We start from the raw sequence: 16,829 nt of genomic DNA on the forward strand, positions 1-16,829 counted from the left end.
AAGAAATCCAGATCAGCCAAGCAGGAGGCTGCTGGGAAACTCAGATCTAAAGCTATCTCTGGCAAAAGGTCTTCCAAAGCTGCTGAGAAAGAAGCAAGCAGGAGGCACCAGGCATTGGAAAAACAATTCTCCAAAGCTGCAAAGCAAAAGAAAGATGCAAAGGTTGGTCAGATTACTTCTGTTCCCATGGAGGCATCGTTTTTTGGCCCTCAACCTCTGCTACTCCAAGTGCCTGGTCTCCAGAAGGGGAAACAAGTCAGTTCATTTTTCCCATGGCAGAACAGGTGGAGATGGTTCCCCTTTCCAGTGAGGGACTTGGCCTTCAGATCCCTGCTCCTCCGAGTACAGCTAGATCTCCGGGCCCAGAGGCCGCATTCACCACTACAGCGGCAGGACTTCGCCCTCCAGAGGCTCAGGAGACAGATCTATCAGAACGAATGCACTTTCTGATTTCTCAGGCTATTGCCCAAGGCGTAGCTTCGACCCTACACCAGAGAGCTCGACCTGAGTCGATAGCATCAGGGATCCCATCTCACAGCAGTGTATCATATCTCTCCCAGGCGGAAGCAGCCGCATACCAAGGGTCAGTTTCCCCCTCTCATTCCTCCAGGAGCAGAATGTCATTCGTAGGGGACGAGGAGCACAGACAGCTGGGGATGTCAGAAGATGAGGACTTATCTCCTGATCCCCCTCCTTTCATAGGCCTGTTTAATCTGGCCCTCTTTAAATCCTTACTTCACAAGGCCAGGAGCACTGCTCAACTTAGTCCTGACGGTGTTTCTCAGGCAGAACCTCCCACCAGCCAGGGACCTACCAGTAAGGTCTTTTCAGAACCAACGTTTACCGAACAGGACATTCCCTGTCCTCCCCTTTTCCTCAATGTAGTCCAAAGACAATGGGGAACGCCAGGTACTTTTGCATCCCCAGGAGTGGGGGGACTGATAAAAAGTTATTTAATATGGCTCCAGCACTGTCAGGGGTGCTAGCAATCCCCACTGTAGATGAGCCCTTAGCACCATTGATTTCCTCCTTCACTATGTCTGGGGGTATAGCAGAGGTTCTGTAGTCAGAGGATAAGAAAGCGAAGCTTAATTTTCCCAGGACCCATCAAGCCTCAGCATGGGCGGTAAAGGCAGCTACATCAACTTCCTTTTTCGCTAGAATTTCACTCCTCTGGCTTCGCCAGTTACAGGCTAGGGTCCCACCAGAAGAGGTACAGATGCACCAAGATTTAAACAAATTAGTGGCTGCATCAGAATACATGGCTGATTCATCTTTGCACGCGGCCAGATTTTCCTCCCGGGCATTAGCATCTAATGTTACCTCCCGTAGACTTCTGTGGCTCAGGCAGTGGCAAGCGGATGCTAGGGGGTCCAAGTGGCGGTTGGCCTCAGCCCCTTACATGGGAGGCCAGTTATTTGGAGAGGCACTAAACCCTTATTTGCTTGAGAACAATGATAAGCATAAGGTCATGTCCCATCTTCTTAGGAGAGCAGACAGGAAAGCTACCCCTTACACCCGCAAGCAGTCCTTTCGCTCAACCGACACAGTGTCGGAATTCAATCATTACTCCCACCCTTATCCTCCCAGACCAGAACGCCAATTCGACAGATCCAGTAACAGGGACAGACCCAGACAGCAATTTCAGGCCAAACGCCCTTTTTGAAGTGCGGGAGGCCGTCCTTTCAGAAGGTTCAAGTGACGGCAAAGGTGCCTCTCCCATAGGGGGCAGGTTGGCTCTCTTTGCACACAAATGGGAGAACGCCACTACAGATCTCTGGGTCCTCACCCCCCCCCCCGAGGCATTTCGTCTCTTGCCCATCATCCAAAAATCCAGTCAAAAGAAGCCTCACGAAAGAGGCCATTCGACATCTCCTGGAGATCCAGGCCATAGAACAGGTACCGGCAGGGCAGAAGGGACAGATGGGGTTTTTATTCCATTCTGTTCATCGTTCTGAAGGCCTCGGGAGGATGGAGGGCACTCCTAGATTTCAAGAAATTAAATGTCCATTTGGCATACAAGAAGTTCAAGAAATGAACAAGAAGTTGCTAAAGAAATGAAGAAGTTAACAGGAAAGGTCAGGTGTGCTTGTAAATTCTCTGTTTGATTTGAGACTTTTGTCAAGGTGAGTTGTGGCTTGGAAGACATTAGGTGGGCATGCTTATTCCAAACATATTTCCTTGATCCATCAGAGTTTGTGGGAGTCCTAGCTTGCGTTTATAAACCCTCATATAATGTTTGAGAGTTACTGGGTGGGCTTCTCATCAAGGACATCAATATCATCTATGGTTAGCCAGCTCCTCAGGGAGAAGCCCATGTTCAGGTTTTATAGTGTATCTGAGTGCTTCGGTTCCTACTGTGACTTGAACAGCCTCCTTCTCCTCTTTTAGTATAACTGGTTTGTTTTTATTTTAGCTGCCTTTAATTTCATATGATTTATTTTTTTTGCTTCAGCTGCCTTTAATTAGGTCTGTGTTACATCTGATTCTAGCATGTTGGTTCCAACTCTACCATCCTTTTAGCAAACAAGTTTTTGAGCAGTAACTTTCTGCTCTAATTAGGTCATTAACAACAAGTGTAGTGTTATTCAAGCTTGATGACTTCAGCCAGGGTTTCTCTCATTTGCTTGAACCGGTGGCCTTTTCTAGTTCTAATTTAAGTCAGTGTAGTCTATCTTTGGGTTAGTCACTGGAGTGCTTTTGAGAGACTTGGTTTTCTGAACTCATTCATTACCTATGATAGTTTGCCTGCAGTATCAAGTTCTACTCATCTATATGCTTTAATGACTTATCAAAGGATGTTTTTTTACTGTGCCGATACTGTCTTAAAGCCATATACTTCAATTTTATAGAGTAGAAATACTATTGATTCCTGTCTGAAAATGTTAAGGATCTTTTAGAAGGAATCATTTTGGCAACTTTATATTAAATTTACATTGCCTCCTTTACATTAAGAGTGCGCGGGCCCTGCTCCTAATTCTGGATTCCAGTTCCATCAGCTATAGCCGATATGGACAATGACCAAAGAAGATGGGAATCATGGCACAACAACATCTGCAAGGGTCTAATTTTTTTTTACTCCTATTCTTGGCAATAGATACTGTCGGTATTTATTATGCTTATCCTCTCTATTATCATGTTTAAAATCTATATTTTCACTGAAACTTCCAGTTTTAACCAAATACAACTAATCTTACCTTTATCATCATATGTTTGGCACAAATAGAAATAAAGTCCTGTTTATTTTCTCTGATACAAATCAGTGTTTGTACCTGCTCATTGTATTTATAGCATTATGTGTGTGTGTGTCTATGTGTGTGTGTATGTGTATGTGTGTGTGTTAAGTATTCGTCAAGTCTTTTAGAATACCTTGCTAGTTAAATCTTCTTTCCTGTTTCAGCCTAGCCCAAGGCTATCCGCAGGCTATAGTCACAACTTACGACAATTCATTATTTGTGTAAATTATTCAAATTGCTAATAAAGAATTTGGGAGGCTGATATGGCCATTTTGAATATATATATATATAAATAATTTAGTGTATTACTTTTTTGCAATCTATTGTTCATCCAGATTTTTGCCCATGTGTGGCAGCTTAGTTTACAGTGCTGTAAGACTTTTTTTGCCACAAAAATTTCAAAATAGCTTGCAAAATACGCTTCAGCATAGCTTGCAGCTTATAAAAAATTAAGCGATGAATTAAATAAACTACTTAAAATTATAAAATGTCATAAGAAGACAGCAATATCTAAAACCATCAAAATACAAAATAAATTGTTGAAAGCAGATTAGAACAAAATGTTCTGATTTTGCAGTTTGTGCTAGATTGTATATAAAACTATAATTAAATGTTTATTTTTTTTTAAAAAGTAGCATAGATTTACTAATAGTTTTAAAAAAAATGGTTATATTTCCTCTGTTTATTGAAATCATTGTTCAGGAAAGAGAAACAGGAAAGAAAAAAGAAAATGTGGCTTCTGCAATGTTTGCAGCGATGTAGATAATTTTTACTTTGTTATATTTGGGAAACAACATGGTAATTTACTTTTGTTATTGCAAATAGTTGTCTTTCCAGACATATCCTTAATAATATGTTAAAATATTTTCTGGTTACTAGGGCATGTATAGTATTGATATGTGACAAGACAGTTGTCTGCAACATATGGGCCAGAGGACTTCTTAATGTGTGTATTTAATTTGACATCTTTCAGGAGGGCATAATCCTAGTGCTATGTGATTAGATATTTTAAATATTTCTTACATTTTGGGATTTCTGAAAGATAATTCTAGAGTAAATGTTCATCTGTAATCACTCATTATCTATCATGATATTGTAATCTCTAATCACTGTATAATCTTGCCTAAATAAGAATTGTAATGCATTTCGATTAACAATAATTATCAATATTTGGGACTTGTGGTGGAGAAAGGAGTCTTAAGGTCATTGTGAGCATTTATTCATGAAGACATATAGATTTATGTACCACACAACTCGCAAAACTCTGGAAGCTTTACAATGCTATATAGTTTCTCTTTGTGTACTGTAAAATTATTTACGGTATATAGAAGATTTAGTAACTTCATTCTGTTTGTTTTAGTGAATCAAAGAGGGTGGAACTGGAAAGAAAAATGCTTGAATACAGCACACCTGATACTTCCATGTAAGCTTTATAAATCAGCATGTAGTTGTATTAGTTTTACTATGTATTATATAACGGATAGCATGGAAATACTGATGTCTAACATTTATTTAACGACACTGTGCATTACAGTGCTGAGTGGCATGTATAGTTAGATTTTTTTTGGATGCATGTATATTGAAAATTGGAATTGGGAAGATGAATGGAGAGAAGGCACCCGGGGAAAGCAAAACCTAAATCTGATTCACTGCTGGATAAAAACAGACCGGATGATGTAGAAAAATCATAAGATAAATACATGTCAGCCACTATGTTTGAAATTACTTAATTGTATGGAAAAGTGAAAGGGACGCGGTGGCTCAGTGGGTTAGGACGCTGAGCTTGTTGATCAGAAGATCGGCAGTTTGGCGGGTCGAATCCCGAGTGGCGCGTAGCAGAGTGAGCGCCTGTTACTCATCCCAGCTTCTGCCAACCTAGCAGTTCGAAAGCACGTAAAAATGCAGGTAGAAAAATAGGGACCACTACTGTGGGAAGGTAACAGCGTTCCGTGCGCCTTTGGCGTCTAGTCGTGCCGGCCACATGACCACGGAGACGTCCTCGGACAAGCGCTGGCTCTTCGGCTTTGAAACGGAGATGAGCACCGGCCCCTAGAGTCGGAAACGACTAGCACGCATGCTAGTCTAACCTTTACCTTTACCTTTATGGAAAAGTGAAGAACATGCAGTTCAACTATTCAGAAGAAAGCATTTCTCATGTTATCATACTGGACCTCTAAATCTGGGCGCAATTCAAGGTGCACCAAGGTGTCACCTCTAAAGCCCTACATAGCTTGGGACTGGCTTACCTGAAGGACTGTCTTTTTCCAAGAGTTTTTACCTGCCCAGTCTAATTCAGATTGGGCTTGCTGCATCAGCCAACAAATGTTGACTGGTTTTAAACTAGGACGGGCTTTTTCTGCTGTAGCCCCTGCCTTATGGAATATTCTCCCCTCAGAGATTAGAATAACCTCAACCCTGTTGGCATTCCAAAAAGATTAAAAAAAACTTGGCCATGTACCCAGGCTATGTACCTAGAGCTCAGAAGGGTGTTAAGAATCCTGTTTCTTGGCTTTACTATTAGTGATTAATCATCATAGCTGCTGTTTATTTACTTCGTTGATTTTATTTTTTTTTAATGATTTTTAAATTGTTTTAATTATTTTATAATTTTAGAATTGCAAGCCTGCCAGAGTCATTTGGTTGAGTTGGGCGGCTACAGAAATGGATTGAACGAATGAATAATAAAATGAATAAAGTTGACCAGCAGAAATAGATAGCAAATATATTGGGCTGATCACTTGCCTAGACTACTAGCAGCCTACTTTCCTGGTACCTCTGGAGTCTTACTTTACAATAAAGACTACAGTATTGTTGAAACTTTTTAGAAGGCAGGCAGAATCTTAATTTGAGAATCAGATACTTACAGGATTCCAATGGCTACAATCCTGGATAGAAACTTAATTTTCCTTGTCCAAACATAACTTAACCCACAGACATTGGATGTTTCCCTTGGCTCCCTACTTTTTCTTAAGGTTACAACTTTCTTGTGGCATGCATATATTTTAATGACTATTTAATAAGTAAGGTGTTCTTTGCTGTGATGAATTGCAACTTGCCCTAAGGAAGCATGACATATGATATGCCCATCTCCAGGCATAGAACCAAATAGCTCCAGAATACTGCGGTGGTTCAGAGTGACACCCGTGCAAATTTTTTTGAAAGAGACTCCTTGAAATGTGTGGGTAGCAGGTACAAAACATCTCTTTTCGAATTGTTAAAGCTACCATGTCTTTTTCACAGGCTCACATGTCACTATGCAGAGTCAGTCAGAAGCAGTTTCTGAAGCAGTTTTGTGAGCTTGGGGGGGAAAAATGCAGGTCTTTAAAAATGTTTAGCATGTGCTCTTAAGTAATCCAAAACACCTTGTGTGAAGGATTTAATAATTACTCTTTTTAAAGATAGCAGATGGATGCTAACCAGTATGTTCTGCAGAAACTTTGGGTTGAAAGAATCAAAGGAAGAAGGTGTATTTAATTCTTATCATCTCCAAGTCCTATTTTAAGAGCCCGGCTAGTCCCATCTTCCTCAGTGCATGTATAGTTTGACTACCACAGACGTGATTAATTTAGACTTACCTCTGTTTGCAGGGGAGATGATCTTGGGCTGCATGTACACTCAGATTGTAATCGGATTATACTTTGTTGGAGAAATTTTAAACTATTGTCTTGAAGAAGTAAATTTTCATATTTAAAGTGAAAAAGGAATAACCTCAAACATTGATTCTAATTAGTTTTTATAGTTCTGTCTACCATTAACTTTAAATATTGTATTCTTCTGATAATCCTGTGTATATTTAAGAAATGTTTCTCTTTGCAAAAAATCAGCTGTTACAGCTTGTGGCTGACTTTTTGTTTCTCCCTGTGTAGAACTAAATTGAAATATGCAAATCTAAAAAAATATTTAAATGAAATATGTGAACGTCAGAAGAAATCTCTGCTCCGAAACCAAGATTTATTAAAAGAATTTGATGGTATTGAAGCTCACATTAGGAAGTTTGCTTCAAGATCAGAGTCCCTTCAAAAGCTAAAGGTATGATGTGTTCTAGCTGTAATAAATTAACAATAACTTTGAAGGAGTCTGTTTTGCCTATTCAGGAAATCTTATGTGACATAAGTTGATAGGTGAGGATAGCAATAGAGTTCTGTTTTCCTCTTCTTAAAAGCTTTGGAAATGAGGTAGGGCTGGAGAGCTTAAGGGTCTTGAATATCTCTTGCAACATTATTTATGTACCTGAACTTTAATTGTTAAATATGCAATTTGATTGTGATATCAGTGAAACAGGACCTAAAAGAATATAGTGAAAATACTTCATTTTATTTCAAATTCTTGTGAGTCTGTGCTACCCCACTTGCAGCATGTGATTTTTAATAGCTATTAAATCATTCTCAAATGCTCATTATGTTTTAGAAGGTCTTATGCTGAATATACTGTATCATCATTTTGTTGCATTTTGCCAAAAATACACATTTTAATTTGTAGTTCTTATGAACTTTGAATCTAAGAAAAGTCTATTATGGACATACTACCTAAAACACAGAATTTTGTTTCAAAATCTGGAGAAGCAATTAACAAAGTTCTAAAACTTTTTGTGTAGTTTTAGATAATTCTGATGTAAAGTGTAAAAGTAAACAGTTTGGCTATGGTTCTTTATTTAGAAGATATAAAGAACTAATGAAAAACTTGAATAAACTAGTATAGTTGATTTTAAATAAAATGGAAGCTTTTACATAACCATTATTTTAGCTTTGGAACCATTTTATGTACTGTATTTATCTGAATGTAAGCATAGTGATTTCTGAATAAATTAACTTTAAAATTGGAGAGTTGTCTTAAATTCATGAGAATATAGTAATGGTAACTTTTTTCTGGTTAATCATCTCATATTTATAGCATCTTCTTACATTTTGAGGTAAATGCAGTATTCAATAAGATTAAAATTAATATGTGTAGAATATTTAAATGAGAATGTTATTCAGAATGCTTTTAAACATGTTAATTTTTTTATACTGTACTACATATTACTACATCAAAACAATCCAATCATATAAAATACTTAATTTAAAGGAAGAGATAAAACATATGCTTAATTGGTTTCCACTGGAATCAGTGACACATCTGTTTAGCTTTGGATACATCACAACCTGAATGCTTAATGATTATTTATAATCTCTCCTTATACTAGGCACAGTATGAAAAAGAAATTAAAAATAGGCCGTTAGTTGAGAGAAAAGATACGTTAAAACATGAGATGAGAGATGCTACTGAACATCAGGTATGTGAAAATTCTTAAGGCATGTAAGACAATTTTCCTTATTTTATATTTTCTCTCTTTTTAGTTTGTATTCCTTATTTTTCCTTGTTCTTTATTTTCCAATTGTTTTAATGGGAAAATTCGGGCATGTTTATATTTCTTTTTGAATCAGTGGAATAGAAGGTACTAACTGGATTGTAGACACAATCTCTTAATTTAGGAGGTTTTTGCATTTTTTAAAAAATGTTTGTAAAGCTTGTGTTGCTGTTCTCACATGCTATATAAACTATGATTTTAGGTAAGAAGCAAAAGCTTTCATTGTGAAATTAATAAATAGCAATTGAAACCCTCACTTTCCAGTATTCTATTCATCTAGCATTCGTAAGTTCTAGTCTCAAAATAGTGTGGCAAAGGCTTATAAATTTTAATTGAAATATGTTGAATTTATAATTTCATACATTTTGACCTTTCTTTTTCCTCTAAAAAGCAAAGATTGCACAACTAAACCATGGACAAAGCCGACAAGTAATACTCAAATATATTCCGCTATATATCTGTGGTAATGCAGCCTTCTAATCCCCCCTCCTATCTCCATATAAATGATACAGTTCAAGACCAGAACTGTTTTTCTTCCCTAAAAGCAGGAAAGCTCTTTTAGATGAAATGACTAAAAACATCTTGTAATAACTTGGAGCATGCTGGCAAGAGTAGTCACTTGTGACTATATGTGAAACCCCCTCAGCTAGTCGATATTGTAATAAGCCAAAATGGGTAGCATCACTCCATTATTCAGAAAAGCCAACAGCATGCTTGTCCCTTAGGCTACAACATTCATTAAGGAAAGCTTACTGGGCTGAAAGCTGGAAACAGATGATAACAGGATATGATTTTCATATTTAATGCATTCCTTGGAAGAGTATGTGTGCTGCAGATTGATAGAAGAATCAACTGCTACTTTACTGAAAGACTTTCTAGTTTGCCCTATAGCTACCGATGGAATCATTCAGCCAAGAAATTAACTTTTCCTCCTTTTACCTGCTTTATGTATCAGCTAAGCAGGCTGTCTTGCTGCCAGTAAATGTTATTATGCATTTAACTGTTTGGTATTTAAGACTCTTATCAGGAAAGAAACAGAGGCAACACTATTTCATGTGTGTGTATGTGTGTGGGGGGGAGATGTGTTTAATAGTGGCAGGAAGGTTTTCTTCATTGCATTAGCAGTTGTTAATCTGAGGTTATAGATTTCTTTTTTCCTGGTTGTAGATTAAAAAAGTGTTGAAACCTTGAATTTAGACCATTCTTCCTTATGTACAGAGCAAAGAGCTTCACCAACCTTGACCTAGATAAGTAGACCTAGATAATATAAACATTCATTTCATTCATATATTTATAAAACAATATGGATAGAATTCTAAAATACTAATTTTCCACGTGTCCATTTTTATATAATGACACATAAAATATTTATCTGTTTTTTTAATTTTAAATATTTTACATTAAATATCCAAAAGCCATAGAGTACTTTAAGATTATTATAGTATTATACTGTCAATTGTTTGTGATCTGTCACTGTTCATTTTAAATTTATTAATCCTCTGTATGAGGGTGATAGCTTTTACAAATGCTGGCTAGGATCCAAACGACAGCATACAGAAACAAAAACACTTCTGTAAGCATAGAAGAATTTGATCATTCTTCCTCCTCAGCTTGTGTTCTAGACACTGTTGAGATTCAAGCAACTTTAGGCAAAGCTGTTCACATATTAGAACTCTACAGATCATTCAGTAAATTCAGCATAGCCCTATCATGTGTGTTGAAATGATTTTTTATTTTTAAATGCAAACAGAACTCAACATTAATAGAATGCAAAATCATGCACAAAACTATATATATATATATATGTATCTCAAAGTTTAACAAATCAATCAAACAAGTGCTGATGTGTTTTCATTTTAAATCCACCTGAAGCTCACCATAAGCAAGACACTAAACTTGAAGTCAACAAGACTGTCCAAGCAATTTGAAAGGTCTGTTATTGGCTACACACAGGTAGCCTCAAACTTAAATTGGTCACTTAACGAACATTGAAGTTACGATGGATTCCTCCCACCCAAAGGTACTTACAATCCAGTTTCAAAGTTCTGATGGCTCTACCATCCCCTCCTCTCCCATGGTTACGTGACCGCAGGCACTTGGCAACCACAGGCATTTCAGGCACTTGGCAACCAGCCTGTTTTTTACAGCCATTTACAGCATCCTATGATCATGTGACTGAAATTTGTGACATTTCTCCTTAGAACAGCAATTAGTTCCATTTTTTGGCAAAAAAGTGCCCCAAAGTAAATAAAGGGTTTGCTAAACAATTGTGGTATTTGCTTAACAAGTGTGACAAAAAGATTGTAAAACTGGAACTGATTGTCATGACTTACAACTGTAATAGGCAGGCTCCATTAAGGTCGTATATCAAGAATTACCTGTATGGAGTTTCAGAAGACTTGTCTAATGCATCTGGTTGGTTGGATGTGCTCAAGCAGCGCCAACATTAGATAAGAGTTCCAATGTACGATGGTCCCTTGGGGGAATGAGGTGCTAAAGTAGCATTTGTATAGCCACATGAAAGGTGACAACAGTCGTGGGCCAAAGGGGTAATGTTTATGTTGGTTTCCATCCTGCCAAGACCATCCCACATATTTGCTGTTTGGAGGCAGTACAGCTAATACTGATAAGCTGTGGATGATTGTTTCCATTGTTTATGATCTTAAAACCATGTGGTTTCGCCACACTGATGGCTACTTCTCATTGCAATGCATCATAGTCATACTCCCCTCATGCAAGTAACTAAAGTTCCTCATTCTGAGCCAGTACCTTCTCGTGGGTGGCTACTGCACCAGTGCAAGGTGAAAAGAGGTAAAAGGCACGAAGCCATCTTCAACTAAGCCATGTGTCTGGAATGCAGTGCATGCTTATTGGGGTCCTGTTGCTTACGGTGATTCCAGCATTTTCTATGAAAAGGGCCCAACCTGCTTGCTGAAGATATAACCATTTTGTAGCGGAAGAAAGTATCCATTTAGAGGTGTCGAAATTTATATAAAGTCATCAGCTGTGCAATAGCATGCCTTTGAAGTATTGGGTTTGCATACCAATGTTGGTTCACCCACTAAGGCAGTATCTTGTTCTGCTTAAGATACCCTACTACTAGTCAGCAGGAGAATTTGTGTACTGCAGCGGTGGCAAAGACACTTGAATGATGCTTCCACCTCTCTTGATCAATAAGCCTCTGCCTTCTCTCTCTGTCCCTCTCAGTTTTCCCTCTGCTTTTCTAGATCATGAGGCTGGGAAGAGAGGATTAAACTCCAAAAGTAAAGCTTGATTTAAAATGAAAGCACTCTAATAATGTATGTGCATACATATATGTAAAGCCCAGCAAGTATTGTTGTGCTATCAACCTAGTACACACACACCTCATTGGAGAGAATTAATTTCCCCTAATTAAAGCAAGCATTTTTTCATATTGAGGGAAAGGGCAAAAGGTGTTTTAACTTTAAAGGGTGAATCCTGGATTCCTGTATCCGAGAAGGTTTCAGACTAAGGACCTCTAACACTTAGTTCTATGATTTGTTGAACTGAAAACCCAGGGTGGGAAAAGGCAGTCTTTTTTGTTTCTCTAACTAATGAAGCCTTATGCTGCCTTAAATCTAAACAAAGTTAACATTGCAAAAATATTGCTATGTGGGGAGGTGCTTGAAGCATTCAGCGAATCTCAGTAATAGAGCAGATTAGTCAGTGTGTATTGGTTGGTTGCTATATCCTGGTCCTCCCTCTGTAGTAGTAAAGCCAAATCCAAACTGGCCTTCAGACATGTTTCCATTACTGTTTTCCCCCAGCATGGTGGCATTCCTTCTCATTTGTAATCTAATTTAACTACTGTAGCTGTACTGTTGTTGGCTAAACCCCCAAATAACAGAACAATCACAGAACTTGCAAACTGAAATAATAATTTTCAAAATAACCAGGTTTTCTTGTAACTACTGAACTTGAAAACTTTTTCTACTTGGAATAATTTGCACACCCATAGCATAAATTTCTTCCAGGTAGTGCTTTGTCAGACAATGAATGTGTGCTGACCTATTGCTAGCTGTGTTGCTAACCCCTTCAGAGCACATCTGAAACTTAACCTGACAATGCATGTTGCATTGCTATATAATGTTTGTTCAATGGAGTGGAGAGCCCTTACTTCATTTGCCTTTTCCATTTTTTTCTTTATTTTTTATGTTTTATTGTAATTTTTGTAAGCCACTCAGTCATTGAGAATCTGATGGCACAGAGGTTTAATGCATTATTATTAATCTTTTTTTAAAGGAGTATTTTTCAAACAATTCCAATCTACTATACTAATAATGGAAAAAAAATAGAAAACACTTTCTTGATTTCCGAACTGTTTTTCAGATGATTCCAGAAGCAAGGCAGTCAGGAATTAATGCCGGGACACCCATGTCAAGAGGACTATATCATACAGCAACTATCTTTATGGGTCGCCAAATGTCAGCTGTCTCAAGCGTTGAAGATTTCGGTGCACCGCAGAAGTCGGAACTCACAAAGAGCTTTTCAATTTCTGACCCATATTCCTATAGACAACCATCACAGAGCTGCTATATGACAGACAGCTGTGTAGTTCAAACTAATAGTGATCTACAATGCTCAAATAAGTCTGACAAAATAGATGGGAAGACATCTCTGCTGAAAGCCGAAGAAATGCCAGTCACATCCAGTGTATCATATGAGAATGAAACAACTCGTTTAACAGGAGAAAGTATAGCAAATAATGACAGCAATAATTTTGTGGAAAGCGGTGCCCACCCTGAACCTAAATCTCTGCTACACAAAAAATTAAGTTTTGAGAACAGATCCACCAGTCTGAAAAGTTACAGCTCCTGCAAATCATTGACCCGTGAACATTCTTTACAAAGTGAACAAGGAACTAAAGAGCCAATCTCAGCTGAAGAAATGCCAGTCACATCCAGTGTATCATATGAGAATGAAAGAACTCATTTAACAGGAGAAAGTATAGCAAATAATGACAGCAATAATTTTGTGGAAAGCAGTGCCCACCCTGAACCTAAATCTCTGCTACACAGAAAATTAAGTTTTGAGAACAGATCCACCAATCTGAAAAGTTACAGCTCCTGCAAATCATTGACCCGTGAACATTCTTTACAAAGTGAACAAGGAACTAAAGAGCCAATCTCATCGATGGGTGATCCTGACTTACTTGTTTCTGCCAATGAGTGCTCAGAAGAAAAACTCCCAGGTATAAAGATGATATACCTTCAGGGCTTATAAAGAAAAGGAAGAAAGCCATCTTTCAGCTGTAGTTTTGATGATGTCCCATAACTGTAAAATCTACAAATTTAAAAAAATGTACTTTTTGAATAGCAAAAGATAATAGGAATGCAGTTAGGAACTACTAGACTGTTTACATTATGTTTGGTTTTTGTAACCTTGCTTTATTTGGAATTGTTTTCTGAGAACTCAGCCACAGAGATGTTTCTCATGTTTTCTTTATTATTTAAAGGAGTATAAAGGTGTAAGAGAGCATAATCAAAGACTTTGTAAAAGTATATATTCAATACATAGTCACTTGGTCTTTCTAAATATCTAACGGTTCCATACCTCTGATATTAGGTATGTATTTTGTTTGGCATAGAAATCAGTCTTTTTATGACAAGATTTGAAGTTAGATTTTTGTTAATTTTTTTAAAATTAAGAATTTTTTGTCTAATGAAATGTTAATGAAACAGCTGTAGTTCTGCTGATTGAAGAATTGCAATTTCATCTTTAGGTTCCCTCTAGGACAATTCAGAATGTATATAATTTAAAATGGAGGGTAGAAATTAATCTCATTAAGCTGCAAGAAAATACTCTTAATTCTTTTGTTATTCTTTCCAGGCATTGTGTTAATTTCTAAATAGAATTTTAAAAGGTGGTATTGTTTTCTAAAATATTCCTCCTATAGGTATATTGTGAGATGGTTTGTCCTAAATTTATCATGGTGGGTGGTTTTACAAACCATCCAGTATGCCTTTCTTTAGCCAGATTAGTTGTTGTTTTTTTTGGAAACACAGGTTTTCTGCCCTATAATAATGTTCTAGACAGGTCAGGACATTATTGTAATTGTTTATAAATAAATATTTAGATTTAATAGTTCAAAAATGTTTTCGTTACAGTTTTGGGGAGCACCATACAATTGGACAAAAATATACTGCAGGAGGAAGATAAAAGTTTAAGTAGCAGCACAGATCTTACTGTTTCATTGAGTGAGGAAGAGGAGGAGGAGGAATCAACTTCTTTGAAACTACAACAAAATCTAAACAGTGCAGATTGCAAACTTGACAATACAATATGTAATAATGAAGAATATTCTCAAATATTTTTTTCAACTAAACACTCATGTTCTGGCCTCGAGCTAAGGTAAAACTAAACCAGTAATGTTCATTTGTATTTGTTTTGTTTATTCTTATATCTGCACATTCTGCAATTTTGGGTAGTGTACAGTAATAATAAAGGAGGTGCCTAAAACAATTAAAAACTAAAATATATTAAACATAATAATAATAGTATAAGACTAACATTGAGATGATCCAACATCTAGGTCAGGGGTGTCAAACTGCCGGTCTGCAGGCTGGTTGCCTCATGCGGAGGCCACGCCCACCCCAGCTCCGGCAATGCGAAAAAAGTCGTGACATGTCACGTGATGCGGCGAGTTTGACACCCATGATCTAGGTATTAGTTGGTAAATACTTATTTAAAGAAATAAATGTTAAAGAAACTGTTGGCATTTTCTTAGAAGTCAACAATGATCGACTAGGACAGTGTACCTCTGGGAGTACATTCCATAATGTAGGGGCAGTCTTTAAGACGGTCCGTCTTCTGGCTGCTGTTTTCCTTACTTCACACCGCAGCCAGTATTGTTGGCATGTCCTCTCTAGATGATTGCACAGCATAGATAATCTATTTTGTATAAGAGATGATACTGTATATGCCTTTCAATTGGTATGGATTTTATCCTTCCTACTGATCAGTGTAATTACCTGCCTATTTAATACAAGGTGTCATCCAGTGTAGCAAATCCTATGTTAAGATTTTGACTTTTAGCAGATATGGTACTATCTATGAACAACCGATCTTCTTTTTCCTCTGCACTATATAGAAAGCTGTTAAAAGTAGCAAAGAGATACCAGAATTAGTTACAGCAAAAAAGATACCAAGATTAAAATTGTGTTGTTTTCCTAAATTCAGCTTAACACAACTACTCAGATAGTCCTCCAGTTAGGGTTGGTTTGAGGTAGTGCTTTTCTCTCTATAAAGATTCTGAATCTTTATGTGAATAGCCAGATTTTTCTCTTTGTTTTATTAGGTATTTTTAAATACCTGTACCCTAACTCCCCTGTATAATAGATTCTCTGTCTTTCTTCTAAGTGTTTACAAATTTTTCTAGAACCAGTATCTTAAAACAATACATTGTTATGTCCTAACATCAGCTTACATTAAATCTTAGCAGTTAAATATATTTAGAGCTGATACGACACCTATATCTGTGGCTCTTGTATATTTTTATACTTTATAATTACTTGCTGGTTATATTTATTTTTCTTTTCTGACCCTTTTAAATTGTCTTTGCAAGATAATGTGTTGACAAGCAATTTCAGATTTGTTATGAGGGAGCTGAAAATATTAATAGTATACAGGATGTCGTCTTCCTTAAATCTCTTTAATTATAACTGAATCACTGCAACAGACATGCCAAGAGTCACTTTGGATTGCAGCAAGATGTAAATGGAATAAATAAATGTATTTATGAATTAAGGTTGAGTGTAATTAAAGAATTGATTAACTTTCGTGATGTTAAGAACCTAGTTCAATTACATATTTTACATTTGGCTAGATATCATTTAGAAATAAAAATAACACTTTATACATGTAGCTTTTATTATATACAGGTAGTCCTCGACTTACAACTATTTGTTTGGCAACTGTTTGAAGTTACAACGGCATTAAAGAAATGGGACTTAGTGACCCGTCCTCACATTTACAACCAACAAAATTCAGGCATTTGGCAACCAACAAGTATTTACAATGGTTGCATGATCCTGGGATCATGTGATCACCATTTGTGACCTTCCTAGCCAGCCTTTGACAAGCAGAGCCAATGGAAGAAGTCAGATTTGCTTGAAAAACACACAATTTGCTTGACAACTACAGTGATTTTCTTAACAGCCATGGCTAAAATTGAGTGCAACTAACCAAACAACCGCCTTGCTTAGCACTGAAAATTCTGATCCCAA

The 16,829-nt window shown here is 37.1% G+C and overlaps 1 protein-coding gene across 2 annotated transcripts in view; it reads left to right on the forward strand.

Annotated features, from left to right (window-relative positions):
* The window catches only part of KIZ (kizuna centrosomal protein), a 67,459-nt gene that overhangs the window by 8,460 nt on the left and 42,170 nt on the right, over nucleotides 1-16,829 (forward strand). Inside the window, exons 2-6 of one of the 2 annotated variants that reach the window (XM_081322561.1) lie at nucleotides 4,597-4,659; nucleotides 7,103-7,265; nucleotides 8,419-8,508; nucleotides 12,934-13,795; nucleotides 14,712-14,955. In XM_081322561.1, coding sequence (XP_081178687.1) covers nucleotides 4,597-4,659; nucleotides 7,103-7,265; nucleotides 8,419-8,508; nucleotides 12,934-13,795; nucleotides 14,712-14,955 — 1,422 coding nt within the window. The remainder of the gene's footprint in view (nucleotides 1-4,596; nucleotides 4,660-7,102; nucleotides 7,266-8,418; nucleotides 8,509-12,933; nucleotides 13,796-14,711; nucleotides 14,956-16,829) is intronic. The other variant, XM_081322562.1, reaches the window with a different exon arrangement.

Source organism: Vipera berus (assembly GCF_964194415.1).
Source record: "Vipera berus genome assembly, chromosome: 3".
In the NCBI taxonomy this organism is placed as follows: Eukaryota; Metazoa; Chordata; class Lepidosauria; order Squamata; family Viperidae; genus Vipera; species Vipera berus.